A 27,548-nucleotide genomic window follows, 5' to 3' on the forward strand; every position below is an offset into this window, starting at 1 on the left:
GGTTTTTCTGATTGAGCCGACATGTGAATCGTTCACCGTGAATGCGAACGTGGGAACAGATCGATAGATTGGATAGAATCCCAGCCTTAGACCTTGATATATATAGGCTTTTATATGTGTGGTGATGTGATCCAACCAATGGTGTTTATATGTGGTGAAGGGAACCAACCAATGGTGTTTATATGTGGTGAAGGGAACCAACCAATGGTGTTAATATGTGGTGAAGGGAACCAACCAATGGTGTTTATATGTGGTGAAGGGAACCAACCAATGGTGTTTATATGTGGTGAAGGGAACCAACCAATGGTGTTTATATGTGGTGAAGGGAACCAACCAATGGTGTTTATATGTGGTGATGTGATCTAACCAATGGTGTTTATATGTGGTGAAGGGAACCAACCACTGGTGTTTATATGTGGTGATGTGATCCAACCAATGGTGTTTATATGTGGTGAAGGGAACCAACCAATGGTGTTTATATGTGGTGAAGGGAACCAACCAATGGTGTTTATATGTGGTGAAGGGAACCAACCAATGGTGTTTATATGTGGTGAAGGGAACCAACCAATGGTGTTTATATGTGGTGAAGGGAACCAACCAATGGTGTTTATATGTGGTGAAGGGAACCAACCAATGGTGTAGATGTCTCTCTAGAAAGAAGGGCGATATTGAAGTACGTCCAGAGGAATGCATGTTTCTCTTCTAATTTATAGGGGTCCATATGTTCCTGGTTTTGGAGATGTGTGTGGGAGATTTAGGAGGGGGAGCCCTGCACCTTGTCCAGGTCACGGAGGGGTTGTGTTATCTCAGTCTGAACCCCGTTGGCTCCTCCTAAGGGTGAGATGTCTTGTTATGAGACGACACCACATACCAAAAAACCACACAACAGCACTGACCAATAGATCAACATTTAATACATTTGAACAGTACAAAAATACAAAACAACTGTTTAAAAAGGATAGCAATGAGTCATAAATACACACAGGAAGTGACATTTTACACTGTAGGCACATAAAACACATGTACACATTTCCTCCAGCAATCACAGTATAATTTTCTGTTTTACTCGTCTCGTTGGACATAGAGTGACATTGTCTGTTTCCTAACTCCAGTTTACATGGTCTAGCTCCAGTACATACAGGTCTAGGATCTTAATTTGATATGCAGGAAATGTAAAACTTGTTTGAGCTTTTAAAAGGCTTCTGAAGTTTATAATTTCCAATTTGAAATTTCAGACTTGATTTTCCCTTACGAAAAATGTATCAACCGCTACTTAAATGTCTATTAATTATAATCCACATAATAATTCCCATTTCCTGTTGCTGCCGGATTATTTTCCTGCTGTAGCAAACCGTCTCAAATTAAGATCCTACATCTGTAGTAAAACATTTATGGCAAAAAAATGAACATAAAGCCAGTGCAATTATAATACAACAACAAAATAACAATTGATGTTCTTCTCACCCAGACAGCAGATTCCTAATCATGGCGAAGGATGAAGCTGGTTGTGTACATGAGAAAAATATCAACTATTTGATTTATAACAATAAAAACAGGGAATCCTAGTGCTGGGTTATCAGGGGTTGAAGCTACAGTAACCGTTGATATTCATTGGCTGATGTGGCATAAATCTGAGGTGGTATTGATCTGTTCGTCTTCCATCCAAAGGGGTGCACGGTGAAACTATGTTCTTTAGTTGGAGCAATAGAGGCCATATTTGAGTTGTACTTTCCACTTATGGCACTCGGTGGGCTTAGGTCCAGTCATCATTGTTGCTCAGATGGCTATGCGTTTGGTATGGTCCAATCCAGTCTTGTCCAGTCCAAACCGGTTTAGTACTGGTCAGATGGCAGACTGTAATTTGATCAGGTTCCTCTGGTGCATGCTGTGGTGGCGAACTAACTCATCAGACCTGGCAAACTTCTTCTGACAGCTGGACCAGCGGCATGTAAAGGGCTTCTCACCTGAGAGGAGGAGAGGAGGAGAGGAGAGGAGAGGAGAGGAGAGGAGAGGAGGGGAGAGGAGAGGAGAGGAGAGGAGAGGAGAGGAGAGGAGAGGAGAGGAGAGGAGAGGAGAGGAGAGGAGAGGAGAGGAGAGGAGAGGAGAGGAGAAGGATAAGAGAGGAGAGGAGAGGAGAGGAGAGGAGAGGAGAGGAGAGGAGAGGAGAGGAGAGGAGAGGAGAGGATGAGAGAGGAGAGGAGGAGGATAAGAGAGGAGAGGAGGAGGATAAGAGGGGAGAGGAGAGGAGGAGGATAAGAGAGGAGAGGAGAGGAGGATAAGTGAGGAGAGGAGAGAAGGAGAGGAGAGGAGAGAAGAGAGAGATGAAGGAGAAGAGAGGGGAGAAGAGCGGAGAAGAGGAGAGGATGAAGAGAGGAGGAGAAGAGAGAGGAGAAGAGAGAGGAGGAGAAGAGAGGAGAGGAGGAAGAGAGGAGGAGAATATGGGAGAAAAGGAGAAGAGAGGAGAGGAGAAGAAGAGAGGGGGGAACAAGAAGGGAGAAGAGAGGATTGTCAGGGGTGGCGATGATTTAGTGGTGAGCTGAGCCATAACAAAAAAATCTGATCTGTTATTCAAATCTACAATGAATAAAAGCTTCATAATTGTATACACTCATTAGCATGGTTACTACGGTAATAATTAGGCCTACTGGCTATTTAATTAGTTGTATTTCATTAGGATCCACATTAGATGGAGCTAACACAGCAGCTACTCTTCCTGGGGTCCACATCATAGAAGCAGTGTAGTGACCAGGATCATTAACACAGTAGAAAAGCAGAGGAATAGGTAGAAAATAAAGGTATACGCACTTGTTTTACCTGTATGTGTCCGAGTGTGTGTCTTCAGATGGTCTGACCGGGAAAACTTCCTCTGACACGTCTCACACTGGAAGGGTTTCACTCCTACACAGAGAGAGGGGGAGAGAGGGGGAGGAGGGGGAGGAGGGGGAGAGAGACAGGTGGGGTTAAGAGTTTATAAAGATTATTTTTAAACTCTGGGTAAAGAGAGAAGAGTTGGAGAGAGCAAGAGAGAGCGAGAGAGAGCAAGAGAGAGAGAGAGAGAGACAGAGAGAGAGAGAGAGACAGAGAGACAGAGCGAGAGACAGAGACAGAGACAGAGAGACAGAGAGAGAGAGATAGAGAGAGACATAGAGAGACAGAGAGAGAGAGCAAATGTCAAATTGGCTTTTTACCAAATTACCGTACAACAGACCATGTATTCACCCTACACAACCTAATTGACAACCAAACAAACCAAAACAAAGGCAAAGTCTTCTCATGCTTTGTTGATTTCAAAAAAGCCTTCGACTCAATTTGGCATGAGGGTCTGCTATACAAATTGATGGAAAGTGGTGTTGGGGGTAAAACATACGACATTATAAAATCCATGTACACAAACAACAAGTGTGCGGTTAAAATTGGCAAAAAACACACACCTTTCTTCACACAGGGTCGTGGGGTGAGACAGGGATGCAGCTTAAGCCCCACCCTCTTCAACATATATATCAACGAATTGGCGAGGGCACTAGAACAGGCTGCAGCACCCGGCCTCACCCTACTAGAATCCGAAGTCAAATGTCTACTGTTTGCTGATGATCTGGTGCTTCTGTCACCAACCAAAGAGGGCCTACAGCAGCACCTAGATCTTCTGCACAGATTCTGTCAGACCTGGGCCCTGACAGTAAATCTCAGTAAGATCAAAATAATGGTGTTCCAAAAAAGGTCCAGTCGCCAGGACCACAAATTCCATCTAGACACTGTTGCCCTAGAGCACACAAAAAACTATACATACCTCGGCCTAAACATCAGCGCCACAGGTAACTTCCACAAAGCTGTGAACGATCTGAGAGACAAGGCAAGAAGGGCATTCTATGCCATCAAAAGGAACATAAATTTCAACATACCAATTAGGATCTGGCTAAAAATACTTGAATCAGTCATAGAGCCCATTGCCCTTTATGGTTGTGAGGTCTGGGGTCCGCTCACCAACCAAGACTTCACAAAATGGGACAAACACCAAATTGAGACTCTGCATGCAGAATTCTGCAAAAATATCCTCCGTGTACAACGTAGAACACCAAATAATGCATGCAGAGCAGAATTAGGCCGATACCCACTAATTATCAAAATCCAGAAAAGAGACGTTAAATTCTACAACCACCTAAAAGGAAGCGATTCCCAAACCTTCCATAACAAAGCCATCACCTACAGAGAGATGAACCTGGAGAAGAGTCCCCTAAGCAAGCTGGTCCTAGGGCTCTGTTCACAAACACAAACACACCCCACAGAGCCCCAGGACAACAGCACAATTAGACCCAACCAAATCATGAGAAAACAAAAAGATAATTACTTGACACATTGGAAAGAATTAACAAAAAAACAGAGCAAACTAGAATGCTATTTGGCCCTAAACAGAGAGTACACAGTGGCAGAATACCTGACCACTGTGACTGACCCAAACTTAAGGAAAGCTTTGACTATGTACAGACTCAGTGAGCATAGCCTTGCTATTGAGAAAGGCCGCCGTAGGCAGACATGGCTCTCAAGAGAAGACAGGCTATGTGCACACTGCCCACAAAATGAGGTGGAAACTGAGCTGCACTTCCTAACCTCCTGCCCAATGTATGACCATATTAGAGAGACATATTTCCCTCAGATTACACAGATCCACAAAGAATTTGAAAACAAATCAAATTTTGATAAACTCCCATATCTACTGGGTGAAATTCCACAGTGTGCCATCACAGCAGCAAGATTTGTGACCTGTTGCCACAAGAAAAGGGCAACCAGTGAAGAACAAACACCATTGTAAATACAACCCATATTTATGCTTATTTATTTTTACTTGTGTGCTTTAACCATTTGTACATTGTTACAACACTGTATATATATAATATAACATTTGTAATGTCTTTATTGTTTTGAAACTTCTGTATGTGTAATGTTTACTGTTAATTTGTATTGTTTATTTCACTTTTGTATAATATCTACCTCACTTGCTTTGGCAATGTTAACACATGTTTCCCATGCCAATAAAGCCCCTTGAATTGAATTGAATTGAATTGATAGAGAGACACAGAGAGAGACAGAGAGACAGAGATAGAGAGAGAGAGACAGAGAGACAGAGATAGAGATAGAGAGACAGAGAGAGAGACAGAGAGAGAGAAGCTGAGACAGAGACAGAGAGACAGAGAGAGAGACAGAGATAGAGATAGAGATAGAGAGATAGAGAGACAGAGGGTTCTGACCTGTGTGTCTGCGTTGGTGTCTCTTCAGTTGATCTGACCTGGAGAATCTCCGTCCGCAGTCTGTGAAGTCACACTGATACGGCTTTTCTCCTGCAATCAAAATCCTCATCATCATCACCACCATCATCATCCTCATTATCACAACCACCAGGCCAGTGAGAAGCATGTAAAGCAAATGACTGTTGTCTGTATGTTGTCTATATACTGACCCGTGTGTTTCCTGCCATGCATCTGCAGGTGGGAAAGTTTGAAGTATCTCTTATTGCAGCCGGGGTAGGCACACATAAACGGACGCTTCTCATTGGTCTCTGATGACCTCACCACAGACGGTGTGATACCAGGCACCCGCCGCACATCCTGAGAGAGAAAGAGAGAGAGCGAGGTAAAGAGAGCGAGAGGGAGAGAGAGAGAGAGAGAGAGAGAGAGAGAGAGAGAGAGAGAGAGAGAGAGAGAGAGAGAGAGAGAGAGAGAGAGAGAGAGAGAGAGAGAGAGAGAGAGAGAGAGAGATAGAGAGAGAGAGAGAGAGAGAGAGAGAGAGAGAGAGAGAGAGAGAGAGAGAGAGAGAGAGAGAGAGAGAGAGAGAGAGAGAGAGAGAGAGAGAGAGAGAGAGAGAGGGAGAGATAGAGGTAGAGAACGAGAGAGCGAGAGATAGAGAGAGAGAGAGAGAGAGAGAGAGAGAGAGAGAGAGAGAGAGAGAGAGAGAGAGAGAGAGAGAGAGAGAGAGAGAGAGAGAGAGAGGGAGGGAGGGAGGGGTAGAGAGAGATGGAGGGAGAGAGAGAGAGTAGGTGAGAGAGTAGGTGTGTGTGTGTGTGCGTGCGTGTTTGTGCGTGTCGGACCCTGACCTGTAGTCCTCTGAAGAGGCCGTGTGTGTGGATGTGGTACTGGGCACTACAGCTGAGGACCACCGGAGGAGGGAGGGCCGTGGGGTCACTCTCATATCCTGTCCCATGACTGTAAGGGCAGCAGAGGTGGGGCTGGGGTGAGCACAGTGCAGTACAATGACAACAAGACTGAACATCTAACAACATGCTACTCTACCAGTCAGTGATGTCACACTTCTTCCAGTTATTCCTGTTGGAGTGAGAGGGAGGGTGGTGGACGAGGGTCAGAGAGGAATGCTTCTATCTGTTATCCTCACACCTTCAACCTGTCCTCTGTTCAGGGACATATCAGTTCACACTCCTGTGTTGATCTTGGTGAGGGGGTGTAAAATTGAGGGAGAGAGAGAACTGAGAGAGACAGGGAGAGAGAGAAAGAGGGAGAGCCAGGGAGAGAGAGAGAAAGAGGGAGAGACAGGGAGAGAGAGAAAGAGGGAGAGACAGGGAGAGAGAGAAAGAGGGAGAGACAGGGAGAGAGAGAAAGAGGGAGAGACAGGGAGAGAGAGAGAAAGAGGGAGAGACAGGGAGAGAGAGGAAGAGGGAGAGACAGGGAGAGAGAGAAAGAGGGAGAGAGAGAAAGAGAGAGAGAAAGAGGGAGAGACAAGGAGAGAGAGAAAGAGGGAGAGAAAGAGGGGGAGAGAGAGAGAAAGAGGGAGAGACAGGGAGAGAGACAGGGAGAGAGAGAGAGAGAGAAAGAGGGAGAGACAGGGAGAGAGAGAGAAAGAGGGAGAGACAGGGAGAGAGAGAAAGAGGGAGAGACAGGGAGAGAAAGAAAGAGGGAGAGAAAGAGGGAGAGACAGGGAGAGAGAGAGGAAGCGGGAGAGAAAGAGGGAGAGAAAGAGAGGGACAGAGGCAGCAGCTGTGTATTCATTTCATTGTACTTTCATCTCCGTCTTTCTATCCCCCTGGGCAGCAGACCAAATCTTACCTCCCTCCTCCGTCCTCCCTCCTCCCTCCTCTGTCCTCCCTCCTCTGTCCTCCCTCCTCCGTCCTCCCCCCTCCCTCCTCTGTCCTCCCTCCTCCGTCCTCCCTCTTCTCTCCTCCCTCCTCCGTCCTCCCTCCTCCCCCCTCCCCCCTCCCCCCTCCCTCCTCCGTCCTCCCTCCTCCGTCCTCCCTCTTCTCTCCTCCCTTCTCCCTCCTCCGTCCTCCCTCCTCCGTCCTCCCTCCTCCCTCCTCCCTCCTCCCTCCTCCGTCCTCCATCCTCCCTCCTCCGTCCTCCCTCTTCTCTCCTCCCTCCTCCCTCCTCCGTCCTCCCTCCTCTGTCCTCCCTCCTCTGTCCTCCCTCCTCCGTCCTCCCTCTTCTCTCCTCCCTCCTCCCTCCTCTGTCCTCCCTCCTCCGTCCTCCCTCCTCCGTCCTCCCTCCTCCCTCCTCCCTCCTCCGTCCTCCCCCCTCCCTCCTCTGTCCTCCCTCCTCCGTCCTCCCTCCTCCGTCCTCCCTCCTCCGTCCTCCCTCTTCTCTCCTCCCTCCTCCCATCCTTCTCTTCCTCCTCCTCCATTACCTCCCTGACTATGGTCAAGGCTCCACTAAATAAATATACTACAGGAAGCTAAACACACAACACACACAACAAACACATATACAAACAACACACACATATACAAACAACACACACAACACGCACACATACAAACAACACACACAACACACACATATACAAACAACACACACAACACACATATACAAACAACACACACAACACACACATATACAAACAACACACACAACACACACATATACAAACAACACACACAACACACACATATACAAACAACACACACAACACACACATATACAAACAACACACACAACACACACAACATGCACACATACAAACAACACACACAACACACACATATACAAACAACACACACAACACACATATACAAACAACACACACAACACACACATATACAAACAACACACACAACACACACATATACAAACAACACACACAACACACACATATACACACAACACACACAACACACACATATACACACAACACACATTGATGGACCATGCAGATAGAACTCCACAGTCCACCCAGCTTGGTACCTTTTGATGGTGGACAGTGTGTTAGCAGGGTTCCACGCGACACACTCCAGCTGAGAGGCCATCTGGTACAAGTTATCACTGAGGAAAACACACAGACAGAAAGATGACAGGTTATCACTGAGGAAAACACACAGACAGAAAGATTACAGGTTATCACTGAGGAAAACACACAGACAGAAAGATTACAGGTGATCACTCAGGAAAACACACACAGACAGAAAGATTACAGGTTATCACTGAGGAAAACACACAGACAGAAAGCTTACAGGTGATCACTGAGGAAAACACACAGACAGAAAGATTACAGGTTATCACTGAGGAAAACACACACAGACAGAAAGATCACAGGTTATCACTGAGGAAAACACACAGACAGAAAGATTACAGGTTATCACTGAGGAAAACACACACAGACAGAAAGATTACAGGTTATCACTGAGGAAAACACACACAGACAGAAAGATTACAGGTTATCACTGAGGAAAACACACACAGACAGAAAGATTACAGGTTATCACAGAGGAAAACACACACAGACAGAAAGATGACAGGTTATCACTGAGGAAAACACACACAGACAGAAAGATGACAGGTTATCACTGAGGAAAACACACACAGACAGAAAGATTACAGGTTATCACTGAGGAAAACACACACAGACAGAAAGATTACAGGTTATCACTGAGGAAAACACACACAGACAGAAAGATTACAGGTTATCACAGAGGAAAACACACACAGACAGAAAGATGACAGGTTATCACTGAGGAAAACACACACAGACAGAAAGATGACAGGTTATCACTGAGGAAAACACACACAGACAGAAAGATTACAGGTTATCACAGAGGAAAACACACACAGACAGAAAGATTACAGGTTATCACTGAGGAAAACACACACAGACAGAAAGATCACAGCTCCACATTATTTGCTGTATACACCATTAAAGCTAACAAAAGCTTTATCTCGGTTAACGCAGAACTAAAATCTTGCATAATGTGTTTTACTTAGTCTGTCCAGGAGACATCAACACAAGCTATACTGATATGATTTGACTGACTGAAATCAGTTGAACAGAGAAGAGACAGAGTAATGGCTGGACAATTTGCTTTTATGGTCAGAAACCCCCCTCTCCCTCCCTCCCTCCCTCCCTCCCTCCCTCCCTCCCTCCCTCCCTCCCTCCCTTGTTTCTGGATAAGGATAATGAAGACATGACAGTATGGGAAACCCCACATATTTCCTTCACGAACACATCCAGTCCAGTCAAAGAGCTCATTAGAAACCCTGGGCTGTGAAGCCATTAGTCACATTGGCAGATGATTACACTGGCTACAACACACACACACACACACACACACACACACACACACACACACACACACACACACACACACACACACACACACACACACACACACACACACACACACACACACACACACACACACACACACACACACACACACACAGAGACACACACACACACACACACACACTCACACTCACACACAGAGACGTGATACACACGGGCAGCGAGGGTGAGTGTGACTGTGCCTAGTACATGGTGAACAAGTGCATGACATCACTCTGTCCTCACAGTATCATTACTAGAGGAGGAGGAGGAGGTGGTGGAGGTGGAGGAGGAGGAGGAGGAGGGGGAGGAGGTGTAGGAGGAGGACGTGGAGGATGAGGAGGAGGTGGTGGAGGTGGAGGAGGAGGAGGTGGTGGAGGAGGAGGAGAAGGAGGAGGAGGAGGTGGTGGAGGTGGAGGAGGTGGAGGTGGAGGTGGAGGAGGTGGAGGAGGAGGTGTAGGAGGAGGAGGGGGAGGAGGTGGAGGAGGTGGAGGAGGAGGTGTAGGAGGAGGAGGTGGTGGAGGTGGAGGAGGTGGAGGTGGAGGAGGAGGAGGAGGTGTAGGAGGAGGAGGAGGAGGAGGAGGGGGAGGAGGTGTAGGAGGAGGACGTGGAGGATGAGGAGGAGGTGGTGGAGGTGGAGGAGGAGGAGGTGGTGGAGGAGGAGGAGAAGGAGGAGGAGAGGAGGTGGAGGAGGAGGAGGAGGAGGAGGAGGGGAGGAGGAGGAGGTGGAGGAGGAGGAGGTGGTGGAGGTGGAGGAGGAGGAGGTGGGGGAGTTGGAGGAGGTGGAGAAGGTGGAGGAGGAGGAGGAGGAAGAGGTGGAGGAGGAGGAGGTGGTGTAGGTAGAGGAGGAGGAAGAGGAGGAAGAGGAGGAAGAGGAGGCAGAGGAGGAGGAGGAGGAAGAGGAGGAGGAGGAGGTGGAGGAAGAGGAGGAGGAGGACAGTTTCAGGGTAATATTGGAGCTTTAAACATTCTTACACATTCCAGGAAGAGTCGTATGAAGGAGTATTAATCAAGTTGAACATGTGGTGAATATGGAGAGAAATCTATATTAATAATATCCTGTACATCAGTGGAGGCTAGTGAGGGGAGGAAGGCTCATAGTAATGGACATAATGGAGTGGATGGAATGGAATGAATGTTTCCATGTGTTTCATTCCATTCCAGCCATTACTATGAGTCGTCCTCCCCTCACCAGCCTCCACTGGTGTACAAAAAACATCAAATGACCTGTGTGACATACCAGGGTCAGTTGTACTGTATGGGGCAGCGCTGTTGGTAATCAGGCTGATGATAAGTGTGTGGGTGTGTTAGTGTGGGGGGGTTGATCTGATGGTTCCTCTGGGATAGGAGACGGAAGTCCTGGCTATAAAGGGAGAAGGGACTCTTCTCTTCCTCTCTTATCAGACCCTGTTCCTGGAGTTTGAGTTCCTTCTGTTCCCCCTCTCCAAAAACAAACTGAGGTCAGCATTTGAAGAATCCTGGCTCAGTTTGCCTGCTGAGATGTTTTGGGTTAAAGAAATCCCCCCATGTCACAGAAAAACGAATGGACTGACTTGTGAGTTCCCTCTGCTCCCCTTCCACCCATCACTTCACCTCTCTCCTCCTCTCCATCTCCTCCTCTCCCTCTCCTCTCTATCTCCTCCTCTCCCTCTCCTCTCTATCTCGTCCTCTCCCTTTCCTCCCCTTCCACCCACCATTTCACCTCTCTCCTCCTCTCCCTCTCCTCTCCCTGTCCTCCACTTCACCTCTCTCCTCCTCTCCCTCTCCTCTCCCTGTCCTCCACTTCACCTCTCTCCTCCTCTCCCTGTCCTCCACTTCACCTCTCTCCTCCTCTCCCTGTCCACTTCACCTCTCTCCTCCTCTCCCTGTCCTCCACTTCACCTCTCTCCTCCTCTCCCTGTCCTCCACTTCACCTCTCTCCTCCTCTCCCTGTCCTCCACTTCACCTCTCTCCTCCTCTCCCTGTCCTCCACTTCACCTCTCTCCTCTCCCTCTCCTCTCCCTGTCCTCCACTTCACCTCTCTCCTCCTGTCCCTGTCCTCCACTTCACCTCTCTCCTCCTCTCCCTGTCCTCCACTTCACCTCTCTCCTCCTCTCCCTGTCCTCCACTTCACCTCTCTCCTCCTCTCCCTGTCCTCCACTTCACCTCTCTCCTCCTCTCCCTGTCCTCCACTTCACCTCTCTCCTCTCCCTCTCCTCTCTCTCTCCTCCTCTCCCTGTCCTCCACTTCACCTCTCTCCTCCTCTCCCTGTCCTCCACTTCACCTCTCTCCTCCTCTCCCTGTCCTCCACTTCACCTCTCTCCTCCTCTCCCTGTCCTCCACTTCACCTCTCTCCTCTCCCTCTCCTCTCTCTCTCCTCCTCTCCCTGTCCTCCACTTCACCTCTCTCCTCTCCTCTCCTCTCCTCTCCTCTCCTCTCCTCTCCCTCTCCTCTCCTCTCCTCTCCTCTCCTCTCCTCTCCTCTCCTCTCCTCTCCCTCTCCTCTCCCTCTCCTCTCTCTCCTCTCCCTCTCCTCTCCCTCTCCTCTCTCTCTCCTCCTCTCCCTGTCCTCCACTTCACCTCTCTCCTCTCCTCTCCTCTCCTCTCCTACACTCCCACATTTTACCTGTTGTCTTTCCTCTCGCATTCCTTCTATGACTCTGTACCGGTATCCCCTGTATATAGCCTCCACATTGACTCTGTACCGGTACCCCCTGTATATAGCCTCCACATTGACTCTGTACCGGTACCCCCTGTATATAGCCTCCACATTGACTCTGTGCCGGTACCCCCTGTATATAGCCTCCACATTGACTCTGTACCGGTAGCCCCTGTATATAGCCTCCACATTGACTCTGTACCGGTAGCCCCTGTATATAGCCTCCACATTGACTCTGTACCGGTACCCCCTGTATATAGCCTCCACATTTACTCTGTACCGGTATCCCCTGTATATAGCCTCCACATTGACTCTGTACCGGTACCCCCTGTATGAAGCCTCCACATTGACTCTGTACCGTTCCCCCTGTATATAGCCTCCACATTGACTCTGTACTGGTTCCCCCTGTATGAAGCCTCCACATTGACTCTGTACTGGTACCCCCTGTATATAGCCTCCACATTGACTCTGTACCAGTATCCCCTGTATATAGCCTCCACATTGACTCTGTACCGGTACCCCCTGTATATAGCCTCCACATTGAATCCGTACCGGTACCCCCTGTATGAAGCCTCCACATTGACTCTGTACTGGTACCCCCTGTATATAGCCTCCACATTGACTCTGTACCAGTATCCCCTGTATATAGCCTCCACATTGACTCTGTACCGTTACCCCTGTATATAGCCTCCACATTGACTCTGTACCGGTACCCCCTGTATGAAGCCTCCACATTGACTCTGTACTGGTACCCCCTGTATATAGCCTCCACATTGACTCTGTACCAGTATCCCCTGTATATAGCCTCCACATTGACTCTGTACCGGTACCCCCTGTATATAGCCTCCACATTGACTCTGTACCGGTATCCCCTGTATATAGCCTCCACATTGACTCTGTACCGGTACCCCCTGTATATAGCCACCACATTGACTCTGTACCGGTACCCCCTGTATATAGCCTCCACATTGACTCTGTACTGGTACCCCCTGTATATAGCCTCCACATTGACTCTGTACCGGTACCCCCTGTATATAGCCTCCACATTGACTCTGTACCGGTACCCCCTGTATATAGCCTCCACATTGACTCTGTACTGGTACCCCCTGTATATAGCCTCCACATTGACTCTGTACCGGTACCCCCTGTATATAGCCTCCACATTGACTCTGTACTGGTACCCCCTGTATATAGCCTCCACATTGACTCTGTACCGGTACCCCCTGTATATAGCCTCCACATTGACTCTGTACCAGTACCCCCTGTATATAGCCTCCACATTGACTCTGTACCGGTACCCCCTGTATATAGCCTCCACATTGACTCTGTACCGGTACCCCCTGTATATAGCCTCCACATTGACTCTGTACCGTTACCCCCTGTATATAGCCTCCACATTGACTCTGTACTGTTACCCCCTGTATATAGCCTCCACATTGACTCTGTACCGGTACCCCCTGTATATAGCCTCCACATTGACTCTGTACCAGTATCCCCTGTATATAGCCTCCACATTGACTCTGTACCGGTACCCCCTGTATATAGCCTCCACATTGACTCTGTACCGGTACCCCCTGTATATAGCCTCCACATTGACTCTGTACCGGTACCCCCTGTATATAGCCACCACATTGACTCTGTACCGTTACCCCTGTATATAGCCTCCACATTGACTCTGTACCGGTACCCCCTGTATATAGCCTCCACATTGACTCTGTACCGGTACCCCCTGTATATAGCCACCACATTGACTCTGTACCGTTACCCCTGTATATAGCCACCACATTGACTCTGTACCGTTACCCCTGTATAAAGCCTCCACATTGACTCTGTACCGGTACCCCCTGTATATAGCCTCCACATTGACTCTGTACCAGTATCCCCTGTATATAGCCTCCACATTGACTCTGTACCGGTACCCCCTGTATATAGCCACCACATTGACTCTGTACCGGTACCCCCTGTATATAGCCTCCACATTGACTCTGTACCGGTACCCCCTGTATATAGCCTCCACATTGACTCTGTACCGGTACCCCCTGTATATAGCCACCACATTGACTCTGTACCGGTACCCCCTGTATATAGCCACCACATTGACTCTGTACCGGTACCCCCTGTATATAGCCTCCACATTGACTCTGTACCGGTACCCCCTGTATAAAGCCTCCACATTGACTCTGTACCGTTACCCCTGTATATAGCCTCCACATTGACTCTGTACCGGTACCCCCTGTATGAAGCCTCCACATTGACTCTGTACCGGTACCCCCTGTATATAGCCTCCACATTGACTCTGTACCGGTACCCCCTGTATATAGCCTCCACATTGACTCTGTACCGTTACCCCCTGTATATAGCCTCCACATTGACTCTGTACCGGTACCCCCTGTATATAGCCTCCACATTGACTCTGTACCGGTACCCCCTGTATATAGCCTCCACATTGAATCCGTACCGGTACCCCCTGTATATAGCCTCCACATTGACTCTGTACCGTTACCCCTGTATATAGCCTCCACATTGACTCTGTATAGGTACCCCCTGTATATAGCCTCCACATTGACTCTGTACCGGTACCCCCTGTATATAGCCTCCACATTGACTCTGTACCGGTACCCCCTGTATATAGCCTCCACATTGACTCTGTATAGGTACCCCCTGTATAAAGCCTCCACATTGACTCTGTACCGGTACCCCCTGTATATAGCCTCCACATTGACTCTGTATAGGTACCCCCTGTATATAGCCTCCACATTGACTCTGTACCGGTACCCCCTGTATATAGCCTCCACATTGACTCTGTACCGGTACCCCCTGTATATAGCCTCCACATTGACTCTGTACCGGTACCCCCTGTATATAGCCTCCACATTGACTCTGTACCGGTACCCCCTGTACATAGCCTCCACATTGACTCTGTACCGGTACCCCCTGTATATAGCCTCCACATTGACTCTGTACCAGTGTCCCCTGTATAGAGCCTCCACATTGACTCTGTACCAGTGTCCCCTGTATAGAGCCTCCACATTGACTCTGTACCAGTGTCCCCTGTATATAGCCTTGCTATTGTTATTTACTGCTGCTCTTTAATCATTTGTTATTCTTATCTCTTACTTTTTGTAGGTATTTTCTTAAAACTGCATTGTTGGTTAAGTGCTTGTAAGTAAGCATTTCACTGTAAGGTCTACTACACCTGTTGTATTCGGCGCAAGTGACCAATACCATTTGATTTGATTTGATTTAGCTCTGTGTACAGTCTCACACGTACACCTCCTTCCTACCCTGGTGATCTCACTTCCTTCCTACCCTGGTGATCTCACTTCCTTCCATTGGTCATAAGGTCCTCCTCTCTCTCAAAGACAGACTGACATTTGATGAGCTCATCAAAGGCCATTGAAAAAAATATATATATATTATTATCTCTATAGGACTTCCTGGTTGAAATATAAATATATATATATTATTATCTCTATAGGACTTCCTGGTTGAAATATAAATACAGTACAATAAATACGAGTATCTATCTGTGATCATCACTGGAGTCAGATCCTAAATAACTATGTAGTCAAAATGAACCCTGGTATCCTAGCAACGGTAGCACAAACATGTACAGTGTAATGGTATGACAGTCAGGCGTATGGATCTCAAGCTATAGAGACCCAAGGTGATGAGGAGGTTTGTGAACAGAAAGGTACCTGTTATAGTTCCTCAGCAGTAGAGCCTGGCTGGTTGGACAGTTCTCTGAGGAGGGGTGGCAACCAAACATAGGGGGAGGGGCAGGGTACTGCTGGTCACCTGCATAGCATACAGTAAATGAATCAGACAAACAAAGCAATGAATTAGCATAAAGACCTGTTGGACAGTAGTTACAGCACTATGAAACCACATGCTCAATATAACACCAGATTGGTCTGTTTTACCAGCTGACTATCTCTGCTGCTATATCCCCAGGAGTCACAGAGAAAAGATCTCTCATCCCCAAACACACGCAGACACACACGCAGACACACACGCAGACACACACACACACACACACACACACACACACACACACACACACACACACACACACACACACACACACACACACACACACACACACACACACACACACACACACACACACACACACACACAGACAGACAGACAGACAGACAGACAGACAGACAGACAGACAGACAGACAGACAGACAGACAGACAGACAGACAGACAGACAGACAGACAGACACACACACACACACACACACACACACACACACACACACACACACACACACACACACAGACAGACAGACAGACAGACAGACAGACAGACAGACAGACAGACAGACAGACAGACAGACAGACAGACAGACAGACAGACAGACAGACAGACAGACAGACAGACAGACAGACAGACAGACAGACAGACAGACAGACAGACAGACAGACAGACAGACAGACAGACAGACAGACAGACAGACAGACAGACAGACGCACACCCACACAAACACCAATAAAAACCCATTTCCTCTAAACAATGATCAAAACAGCAGTCCTCCCAGAGGTGGTAAACCAATCAATCTCCTTTTAAAGGACCTACATAGCTCCTTCTCTGGTTCAGTTGTGGATTGGTCCCCTGATGGAGGTCAACATTCCACAAAGACTCTCATTAAGCTGTTGCCTTATCATTTCCAGAGCCAGTATATTCATTTGACCAAAATGAACAGAAAACATACACAGCTTTGAATAAGAGCATAGCGAGAGGTGGTGTTGAAAACAGAGAGAGAGAAGTTGAGGGGAGAGAGAATGAATGATAGTCATTTATAGCCCTGTAACCTCTGGGTGACTTCCTAACTAACCTTGCTGAGACCTCAGAGTCTTCATTGTTTGTGAGGTTAACTTTCACATGATGCACACACACACAAATACTAAAACAGGCACACACTATCATACACACAGGTGGACAGGAAGTGTTAAGGACAGTGATAGTTACCCATGGTAGTTGGAGGTGACAGGATGTCCTCGTGTTTGAAGGAATGACTGGAGAACTGAGGGGAGTGGTGAGACGCAGTGTGAGCATAGCTGGGAGCCCCGTCCAGACCTACTGTCCCATAACCTACAGAGAAAAGACACATTATAAAGACAATACTTTCTCAGTTTCACCATTATGGCAGCATTTTGTAGGAAACTGTGAGTCTCCAGGAGCCGGACAGATATCTGAATCCTCATAGCAACATCACTGTAGTAAGTTTCTGACACCACTGAACCCTGTCTCACTGGAAGGCATTCATTCACGCTTTCAGTAACGCTGGAGAGGAAAGTTGGTATCCAGAGAATATGAAGATCAGTAAATCTAAGGATCAAGTGGTGTGTGTGTGTGTCTGCACTTGCTCATACACACACACACACACACACACACACACACACACACACACACACACACACACACACACACACACACACACACACACACACACACACACACACACACACACACACACACACACACACATACACACACACACATACACACACTTGCGCACGCACACACACACACACACACACACACACACACACACACACACACACACACACACACACACACACACACACACACACACACACACACACACACACACACACACACACACACACACACACACACACACACACACTTGCGCATGCACACACATACACATGACATTAGCAGGACAGGAGTCAAGGGGAGTGTTGGACAGTTCCTGAGGAAACTGACTCACCTACACGTCTCTAAATTACTGGAGCCCTTCAAGTCCCACACTGACCCTCAGACCACTTCATCAAAAACTCCTTTCCACAGAATCAACAAACTCTCAGTGCTCAGTGGGTCTGAGCCTCACATTACCAATCACACAGGCTAAACCCTATATGAGCCTCACATTACCGATCACACAGGCTAAACCCTATATGAGCCTCACATTACCAATCACACAGGCTAAACCCTATATGAGCCTCACATTACCAATCACACAGGCTAAACCCTATATGAGCCTCACATTACCGATCACACAGGCTAAACCCTATGAGCCTCACATTACCGATCACACAGGCTAAACCCTATATGAGCCTCACATTACCGATCACACAGGCTAAACCCTATGAGCCTCACATTACCGATCACACAGGCTAAACCCTATATGAGCCTCACATTACCGATCACACAGGCTAAACCCTATGAGCCTCACATTACCGATCACACAGGCTAAACCCTATATGAGCCTCACATTACCAATCACACAGGCTAAACCCTATGAGCCTCACATTACCGATCACACAGGCTAAACCCTATGAGCCTCACATTACCAATCAGACAGGCTAAACCCTATATGAGCCTCACATTACCAATCACACAGGCTAAACCCTATATGAGCCTCACATTACCAAACACACAGGCTAAACCCTATGAGCCTCACATTACCAATCACACAGGCTAAACCCTATGAGCCTCACATTACCAATCACACAGGCTAAACCCTATATGAGCCTCACATTACCAATCACACAGGCTAAACCCTATGAGCCTCACATTACCGATCACACAGGCTAAACCCTATGAGCCTCACATTACCGATCACACAGGCTAAACCCTATATGAGCCTCACATTACCGATCACACAGGCTAAACCCTATATGAGCCTCACATTACCAATCACACAGGTTAAACCCTATATGAGTCTCACATTACCGATCACACAGGCTAAACCCTATGAGCCTCACATTACCGATCACACAGGCTAAACCCTATATGAGCCTCACATTACCGATCACACAGGCTAAACCCTATATGAGCCTCACATTACCGATCACACAGGATAAACCCTATATGAGCCTCACATTACCGATCACACAGGCTAAACCTAATGAGCCTCACATTACCAATCACACAGGCTAAACCCTATATGAGACTCACATTACCAATCACACAGGCTAAACCCTATATGAGCCTCACATTACCGATCACACAGGCTAAACCCTATATGAGCCTCACATTACCGATCACACAGGCTAAACCCTATATGACTAATGGAAGTATGAAACAATACTGAAAATAGACTGTATCTTTGTTGACAAATTTGTCAACATCATTTGACATCATCAAATCATGTTTATTGCTGTTGTCAAATTTGATAAAGTCTCAATAATAGCACACAGGAAACAGAGAAATGAAATATAAATTCAGATAAATATCTGTGAAACATTCCCCTGACTTATCTTCTGAGGTCAGATCTTGGGGGAACAAGACCAAAATACTATTGGGACTAATAGAGAAACCCGTAAGACAGCGCTGGTCTCATTTCAACATTTGTTTTTAAATGAAAATAATGAACAATATGGGATTCGGAAATTGGAGAGCAATATAGACCCTAGATATTTTTTTAGGCTTTGTGTAAATCTTGGAGTGAACATCTTGACCCAATATATAATTTTGATTTAGAAAAGCCTGTTTCGGAGCGGAGCGTTGCAATTTGGGCTCAGGACACGTTTCTCCGTTGGAAGGAAAAGTGCTCTCAAGGTCTGGATAATAAAGTAAGTTTAAGTGTTAGTCTGTAAAAAGTGTGTTTGAATGTGAGGTGTTTTTGAGGAAACTACATGAAAACACTCAAACATTATCACACACAGAACACATGACATCAAATGCTACAACACTCCAGAAATCCTAAGAATCAGCCGTGTGTGTGTGTGTGTGTGTGTGTGTGTGTGTGTGTGTGTGTGTGTGTGTGTGTGTGTGTGTGTGTGTGTGTGTGTGTGTGTGTGTGTGTGTGCGTGTGTGTGTGTGTGTGTGCGTGTGTGTGTGCGTGTGTGTGTGCGTGTGTGCGTGTGTGTGCGTGTGTGCGTGTGTGCGTGCGTGCGTGCGTGCGTGCGTGTGTGCGTGCATGGATGAACCAATGTGTGCGATGCGTGCATTAGTGCGTGCTGTGCGCACGTGTGTTATCAATTCCTATGGCACAGACAGTGACGGTCCAAGGTAATGTCCTTTTCCCACGCCCCGTATGGCTACTATACTGTTAGCTTTACTAGTCAACATCTTCACACCTCTTTAAACAACTTTTGAAGGCTTTATAGAGCATACATAAAGGCTTCATAAACACTACATAAATGCTTCACTAATCATCGTTAAGCTTATCTCATGTTCTGTAAAGGGTGTGTGAACATACATAGTGCGTTTTGTCACATTTGGCAATTCAACCTACAATGGTTTTGTCACCCTTTCTACACCTTCTATTGAGTATGACATACGCTTATAAATGATTTGTGAAGCGTTTATGTAGTGCTTATGAAGCCTTTATGTATAGTATATAAAGCCTTTATAAGGTCTACTTTGTTTAAGGGGGGACCGAATAAACAGGAACATGACTGTAAATAGACACAGTAAGAAACTGTACAACTAGGAAAATTATACAGGAAAATGTTGTCTTCCAAACAGGTCCATTTAAATCAGGAAACATTATGATAGGAATGTTTTTATTTGATCATTTGTCATCATACTGCATTAGTATTTTAGTTTGTAAAAAAATATGATTACATTGTTTTGACTGAGGGGAAAACACTAATAATGTAGCTAAACTGGGAAAATATAATTACATATTAATAACAGTGAATGCTGTATTTACTCCATCTTCTCAGCTATGGATTCGGCCCATTATGAATTTGAATTTGAGTTGAACAATTAATTAGGGAAAAGTGAACATAAAATTGTATTATAAAATTGGTGGTTTGTGCCCTGAATGCTGATTGGCTGAAAGCCGTGGTATATCAGACCATATATCATGGGTATGACAAAATATTTATTTTTATTGTTCTAATTACGTTGGTAACCAGTTTATAATAGAAATAAGGCATCTCGGGGGTTTGTGATATATGGCCAATATACCACGGCTAAGGGCTGTGTCCTAACACTCCGCGCTGCGTCGTGCATAAGAACAGCACTTTACCGTGGTATATTGGCCATATACCACACCAACTCGGGCCTAATTGCTTAATTAAACAACATGTTGTATTATAAATAGATTTAGTGAACAACACGTTTATCATGCTTATTATCATAGATATAATAATGTTGTACCAGCCACCACATCTATGAGGTAGAATATGTGTCCGTCGTTGACAACATTCTTCTGTGATAGCTAGGTAGAAACAGATTCAGTTCATTATGTCAGCGATTACTATGATGTAACAATGTCCCCGTTTATGTCATTTAAAAAAATATATGGTGATTTTTTTACAAACACAAAATGTAAATGCAGAATGATGAGAAATGATCAAATGAACTTAAATAACTGATGGTTTGAAATTAGTTGAATAACAAAGAATACAGTTTTACAAAATAATGTCCATAACTACAGCACCAAAACAATATTAATTTGTAAGTTTTACTAAATAATGTCCATAACTACAGCATCAAAACAATATTCATTTGTAAGTTTTACTAAATAATGTCCATAACTACAGCACCAAAACAATATTAATTTGTAAGTTTTACAAAATAATGTCCATAACTACAGCACCAAAACAATATTCAGTTGTAAGTTTTACAAAATAATGTCCATAACTACAGCACCAAAACAATATTCATTTGTAAGTTTTATAAACAGTTGATAAAAGGTTTTGTAATATTTTTTGTGTTATTTAGATTTAGATTCCAAGATTATTTCAACCTAAAATAATACTGGGGGGGGGGTTAAAGGGGAAATCTGCAGTTGCTACATCCATTTTGGGATTTATAAACTATGTACACATTGATTCTTCAATAATATCATTTATAAATGCCTCATGAGCTTAGTTCAACTGTCCTACCGCATCAGAACATAACACAACACAACATATAAGCTTGTTTTGCTACAATGTTTGTAAATAAAGTAAATGTAAATAAACACTACAGTATATAGTCTCAAATCATGGTTAAAACTATCATTTTTATATCATGGATGGCCAGGTCTTGCATCCATAGCTCTGTCTATGTATTTGAGAGAGGTTACATTTCTCCAGCTCAATCCCTCAGCTTTTTACCAAAACAGGGATGAGGAAAACACTTTGTTATTGTTTCAACCGCTAATTGCCCCTTTAACTGGGATATTACAATCAACAATACATTTATAGCAGTATTTAAATGTTGTATTTTTTTTAAATACTGCTTTTTGTATTATTATGTTTCATTATTTTGAAGCACCATGTTGTTTGAGAATAAAAGTGAAAGTGAACGTGTTGAACACAGGCTGAGGGAGACTCTAGGCCATATTGTTGCATTAACTCCGTGAGTCGGGCCACCGATGGGAAAACTTACAGCTCTCTTCCCTGTACAGGGCAGAACGACCCTGTGTAGTACAAAACATCCTGTTCAGACACAACACTATGGACAAGCCCCAAACATCAACTCTGGACAATTACACCCAATACAAATAGACACAGTCCAACACATACACACAATGACCCAGGAAGTACGGCATGGTCACATGAGAAATTCACAGACACACACCGTCACTGACATCAGAAAGTGTAGGTGCAACGCTGATGGCCTCACAATCAATCAATCAAATGTATTCATAAAGCCATTTTTACATCAGCAATTGTCATAAAGTGCTTATACAGAAACCCAGCCTAAAACCCCAAACAGCAAGCCATGCAGATGTAAAATAACTTTGGCCTTGAGTGGTGAGGAGTAGACAGCTTAGTTTGAGCTGAATTCAAGAGATGCTGCAGAGGATAGAGTGAGCCCAGAGAGGGTCAATGAGGTGGCTATAGAGGAGGAGAGAGGGGAGCAGAGAGCAGCCTTACCCTGGTTCCTGTGGGTTGGCGGGCTGTCCACACAGCCTGGGAGGTAGGCTCCATTAGGAAACACCCTGGACTGGCTTGGAGCTGGCTCACCGAAGGCCCCAACCCTACAGGGGCTTGTCCCAGTGAACTGGCCAGAGAAGTGCAACGTGAAGGCCCCCAGGCCACAGTGAGGGTCCTCCAGAGGGTCCGTGGAGCCCCAGCCGGGCTCCTGCTTGATGAGGGAGTGGTGGGAGGGCAGGGAACCGTAGGGAGAGCCAGGGTGGAGGTCGAGGTAAGGTGCCCACTGAGGGGCACCCCCAACGGGCAGGCCACAGCCCCCGCTGCTCACTGGTAGGGAGGGTACAGAGGGCACCAGGGGTAAGAGAGAGCTCAGGTCTCGCACCTCGGAACCCATGGACCCCATCATCCCATACGGCTCTGTCAGCATCAGGGAGGGTGGCAGGAGATGGACCCTGAAAAACACAACCACCTGAGAGGCAGAGACTGGAACAGACTCCTGAAGCGCAGAGGGGAGGATAGTCGAAAAATCTAACTATATATGAGTGTGAGAGCCTCCTTAGGAACAGTGAAGAAAAAGATTGAAAAAAATAGTCGAGGCGACTTCTCTTCGATGCGATTTAATTCGATGCAATTTAACCTGGAACCAAACGCACAGTCAAAAAGTCCACCAACGAACCATCTTTTTCCACTTGGATCCTCTCTGTTTCAGTCCATTTCAGCGATCGTCCAATGGAGTCGTAGAGTGTTCAGGTTGTCAGTTCAGTGGAAAGGCCAGAGAGTGTAGTATCACAGCCGTGTGGATGCTGTGCTGTGTGGGAGTGTGTGTAGTAGTAACAGTGCCTTGTCTCTGAGTGTGATGTCTGGTTTTCCTTACACTGCTGAAGGCTCTACTGCCTTACTCACAGGCCAGGGGGAGGAGCAAAGACCGAAAGGCAGAAAGGATGACTCCTTCACTTTATCCACTACAGGCACACCATAGAGATAGATAGAGGACTATTGCCCAAAAGACAATTTTAGCATGGGCAGCACTATGGAGGACTTTCACCATTTTGAAGTTGTCAACTGGGTGGGACTTCCTATGGGTTAAGGAAGGTCGCCAGGAGGGATCAGCCAATTCATTTTATTTGTGAGCAAACATTCCATAACTGCAGGGGGCAAATCTTTGACCAGATAGGGGGTGGCAGGTAGCCGAGCGGTTAAGAGCATTGAGCCAGTAACCGAAAGGTCACTGGTTCAAATCCCAGAGCCAACTAGGTGAAAAATCTGTCAATGTGCCCTTAAGCAAGGCACTTAACCCTAATTGCTCCTGTAAGTCGCTCTGGGTAAGAGCATCTGCTAAATGTAAAAATGTTTGTACCTGTTTAAACAACAATCTCCAGGTGGCAGTATGCACCTTTTAAGTTTGTTTACCGACTCATAGTAGTAGAATAAAATGGACTACTTCAAAATGGAGGTGGCCTCAATGGCCCTGCCCATCATAATGGGACAGATACAATGATGTGATGTTTATCTAAGTCTATGGATCGTTCTAAACATGGATCGTTCTAAACATGGATCGTTCTAAACATGGATGTTCTAAATATGGATGTTCTAAATATGGATAGTTCTAAACATGGATCGTTCTAAACATGGATCGTTCTAAACATGGATCGTTCTAAACATGGATCGTTCTATACATGGATCGTTCTAAACATGGATAGTTCTAAACATGGATGTTCTAAATATGGATGTTCTAAACATGGATGTTCTAAATATGGATGTTCTAAACATGGATCGTTCTAAACATGGATGTTCTTAATAAGGATGTTCTAAACATGGATGTTCTATACATGGATCGTTCTAAATATGGATGTTCTAAACATGGATGTTCTAAATATGGATAGTTCTAAACATGGATGTTCTAAATATGGATGTTCTATACATGGATCGTTCTAAACATGGATGTTCTAAACATGGATGTTCTATACATGGATGTTCTAAACATGGATAGTTCTAAACATGGATGTTCTAAATATGGATGTTCTAAACATGGATGTTCTAAATATGGATGTTCTATACATGGATCGTTCTAAACATGGATGTTCTAAACATGGATGTTCTATACATGGATGTTCTATACATGGATCGTTCTAAACATGCATTCCCTAAATTTCCTTTTATTCTGACATTTTATTATTTTATTCTGACTATTTTTCACACACAGAAAAGTCTCCTTAGGTCTGCTACATATGAGCTTATTGGACATTTTACAACTACAATTTACCTTTTTATCAGGCTATTAAAATATGTTAAGCAGTTAAAATTCTGTTTTGTTGACTACAAAAACCAAAATACAGCAATTCAATCAAAGCCTATTGTTTGCTCTACAATATTGTCCACTTATTTTGCACAGCTTTGTCATTCTTTTTTATATAAAGATTTATTAGCTGTGTTCCGTTGGAGCACAGCACACATCTTTTTTTTGCCAAAGCTTCGTGTTAAACTTGATGACAGCTTTGGGAGAGCTTGAAAGCTTTCCGAGGGCCCAGCTGCTCCTCCGTGCGCGAGCGTTTCATCCACATTCCTCAAGACACGTATTCGCTGCTAATAAGCACAAAATACAAAAGATCCGCTCACAGTCAACATAAAAATTATACTAATAATACTTGCGTCGATAGATAAATTCCATTATCATCGAAAAGTTGATCAAACTATTACAAAATATAGCGTCTAAATAAAAGCCTAAATATAGTCTATTATCAGACTGTTTTATCAAATTACAAATGTTTCCACGTTAAAATTAGGATAGGGCTAAAAACATTTCCAGGTAATTATTTTAATTACTTATTAAATCAAACAATTATTACGAATCTACTGTTATATATGCCTACTTACTTATTGTGTAACGGGTAAAATGCACAATCCGCTTAAATACAATTTTAAGAAATATGTAGGCCTAGTCTGCAATGAAAAACAATTGTTCATATTCACTTCTTTAACTAAATGAAACTGAAACGAATTATTTACTGGCTAAATTGAATAGTTTGAACTGGATGGGACCTTATTAAAAATATATTGACGCTTACGACAGCATCTTCGCTGCTGCTGCGGTTTATTATTATATTGGTTGGCTTGCCAAGGGATGTTTATCTTTGACTAGAGAGGTGATGACCCAGGTTTGGATGGACTGGGACAAAGAGGAATGGAGCGACAGGATTCTGGAATTCTGGAAAATTCCATAGCTTCTGAAGATTCATGAAGATTCAAAGGTTTCCCCTCACAGCAAATTCTCCAGTGTTAAATCAACACTGAGAGTGTCAAATGTAACACTGGTCCAGTGTCTCTACTAGTCCACACGTTTCAGGTCAACACCTTTCAAGTGAATTGTAGAGTTTCCACCCATGAATGTATTTGATAGTGACAGAGACATGGTTGTTTTCTGTCCTGTGGCCTTCGCCAAAAAAGATCCTAAGTGAATATGTTATCTTGAAAATAAAATTATTTAACACAATACAACACATAAGGCCTTCTTTTGAGGGCCTAGTTTTACCCTAATACAGTGACCTGAAACTCGTGGTCCTGCAAGTTACATTATGCTGGCTTGCAAAGTGATGTGTAATCCATATTGGAATCCAGTCAGAGTGGCTATATGCAATATTTTGAATATTCACGCCCTGACCTACTACACCTTAGAGAAACAATGGCTCTCTATGGTCAGGGCATGACATGATCCAAACTGTTACTTGGACTTATCACACCCTTTACGGAAATGGTAAACCAGAGCCGCCACCAAAGCTGGTGGATCCGTGAGCTGAGCGGGTTCTTCGTCCCGCACCAGAGCCGCCCCCGATGCTAGCGGATCCGCGGGATGAGCGGGTTCTTCATCCCGCACCAGAGCCGCCCCCGATGCTAGCGGATCCGCGGGATGAGCGGGTTCTTCATCCCGCACCAGAGCCGCCCCCGATGCTAGCGGATCCGCGGGATGAGCGGGTTCTTCATCCCGCACCAGAGCCGCCACCAAAGCTGGCGGATCCACGAGCTGAGTGGGTACTTCGTCCCGCACCGGAGCTGCCACCAACACTAATCACCACCCCAACCCTCCCCATTTGGTTTCAGGTTTTGCGGCCGGAGTCCTCACCTTTGGGGGGGGTACTGTCACGCCCTGACCATAGAGAGCCATTGTTTCTCTATGATGTAGTAGGTCAGGGCGTGACTAGGGGGTGATCTAGTATATCTATGTCTATGTTGTGTTCTAGTTTCTTTTTCTATGTTGGTGTTTTGTATGATTCCCAATTAGAGGCAGCTGGTAATCGTTGTCTCTAATTGGGGATCATATTTAAGTAGTTATTTTTCCCACCTGTGTTTGTGGGATATTGTTTATGTGTAGTTGCCTGTGAGCACTCCATTGTCTTCACGTTTCGTTCATTCTTTATTGTTTTTGTGCGTTTTCAGTTAATAAACATGTGGAAACCATATCACGCTGCACCTTGGTCCGATAATTCTTATGACGAACGTGACAGATTAGTTTAGAATTCTTTTTTTATTTATATTTGAGTAGCAGAATATTAATTAATCAATCAATGCAAAACATAGATATTGAAAC

General features: G+C 45.4%; 1 protein-coding gene across 2 annotated transcripts; it reads right to left on the reverse strand.

The window, feature by feature from the left end:
• Positions 1-892: 892 nt before the first annotated feature.
• wt1b (WT1 transcription factor b) lies at positions 893-23,840 on the reverse strand. 2 transcript variants are annotated; one of them, XM_071400795.1, is made up of 9 exons: positions 22,967-23,840; positions 17,148-17,270; positions 15,867-15,966; positions 8,178-8,255; positions 6,086-6,194; positions 5,453-5,600; positions 5,244-5,333; positions 2,815-2,898; positions 893-1,964 (listed from the first exon to the last, which is right to left on the reverse strand). In XM_071400795.1, exons 1-9 carry the CDS (start codon positions 23,391-23,393, stop codon positions 1,843-1,845), a joined length of 1,281 nt encoding a protein of 426 aa, XP_071256896.1. In that variant the 5' UTR covers positions 23,394-23,840; the 3' UTR covers positions 893-1,842. The 2 variants fall into 2 exon arrangements, with proteins under 2 accessions (XP_071256896.1, XP_071256895.1); XM_071400794.1 differs by having other exon boundaries at positions 2,806-2,898.
• Between the last annotated feature and the right edge of the window lie 3,708 nt (positions 23,841-27,548).

This window comes from Salvelinus alpinus, chromosome 5 (assembly GCF_045679555.1).
Source record: "Salvelinus alpinus chromosome 5, SLU_Salpinus.1, whole genome shotgun sequence".
NCBI classification, from domain to species: domain Eukaryota; kingdom Metazoa; phylum Chordata; class Actinopteri; order Salmoniformes; family Salmonidae; genus Salvelinus; species Salvelinus alpinus.

What these genes read in the sequence shown, in the direction of transcription:
- wt1b (XM_071400794.1), bottom strand. Translation starts at nt 23,393, where the DNA reads ATGCTGACAGAGCCGTATGGGATGATGGGGTCCATGGGTTCCGAGGTG. An exon ending in GCCAACCCACAGGAACCAGG is followed by an intron (nt 17,271 to 22,966) that starts GTAAGGCTGCTC and finishes TTTTCTCTGTAG; the next exon opens with GTTATGGGACAGTAGGTCTG. An exon ending in GCATGGCAGGAAACACACGG is followed by an intron (nt 5,334 to 5,452) that starts GTCAGTATATAG and finishes TTTTGATTGCAG; the next exon opens with GAGAAAAGCCGTATCAGTGT.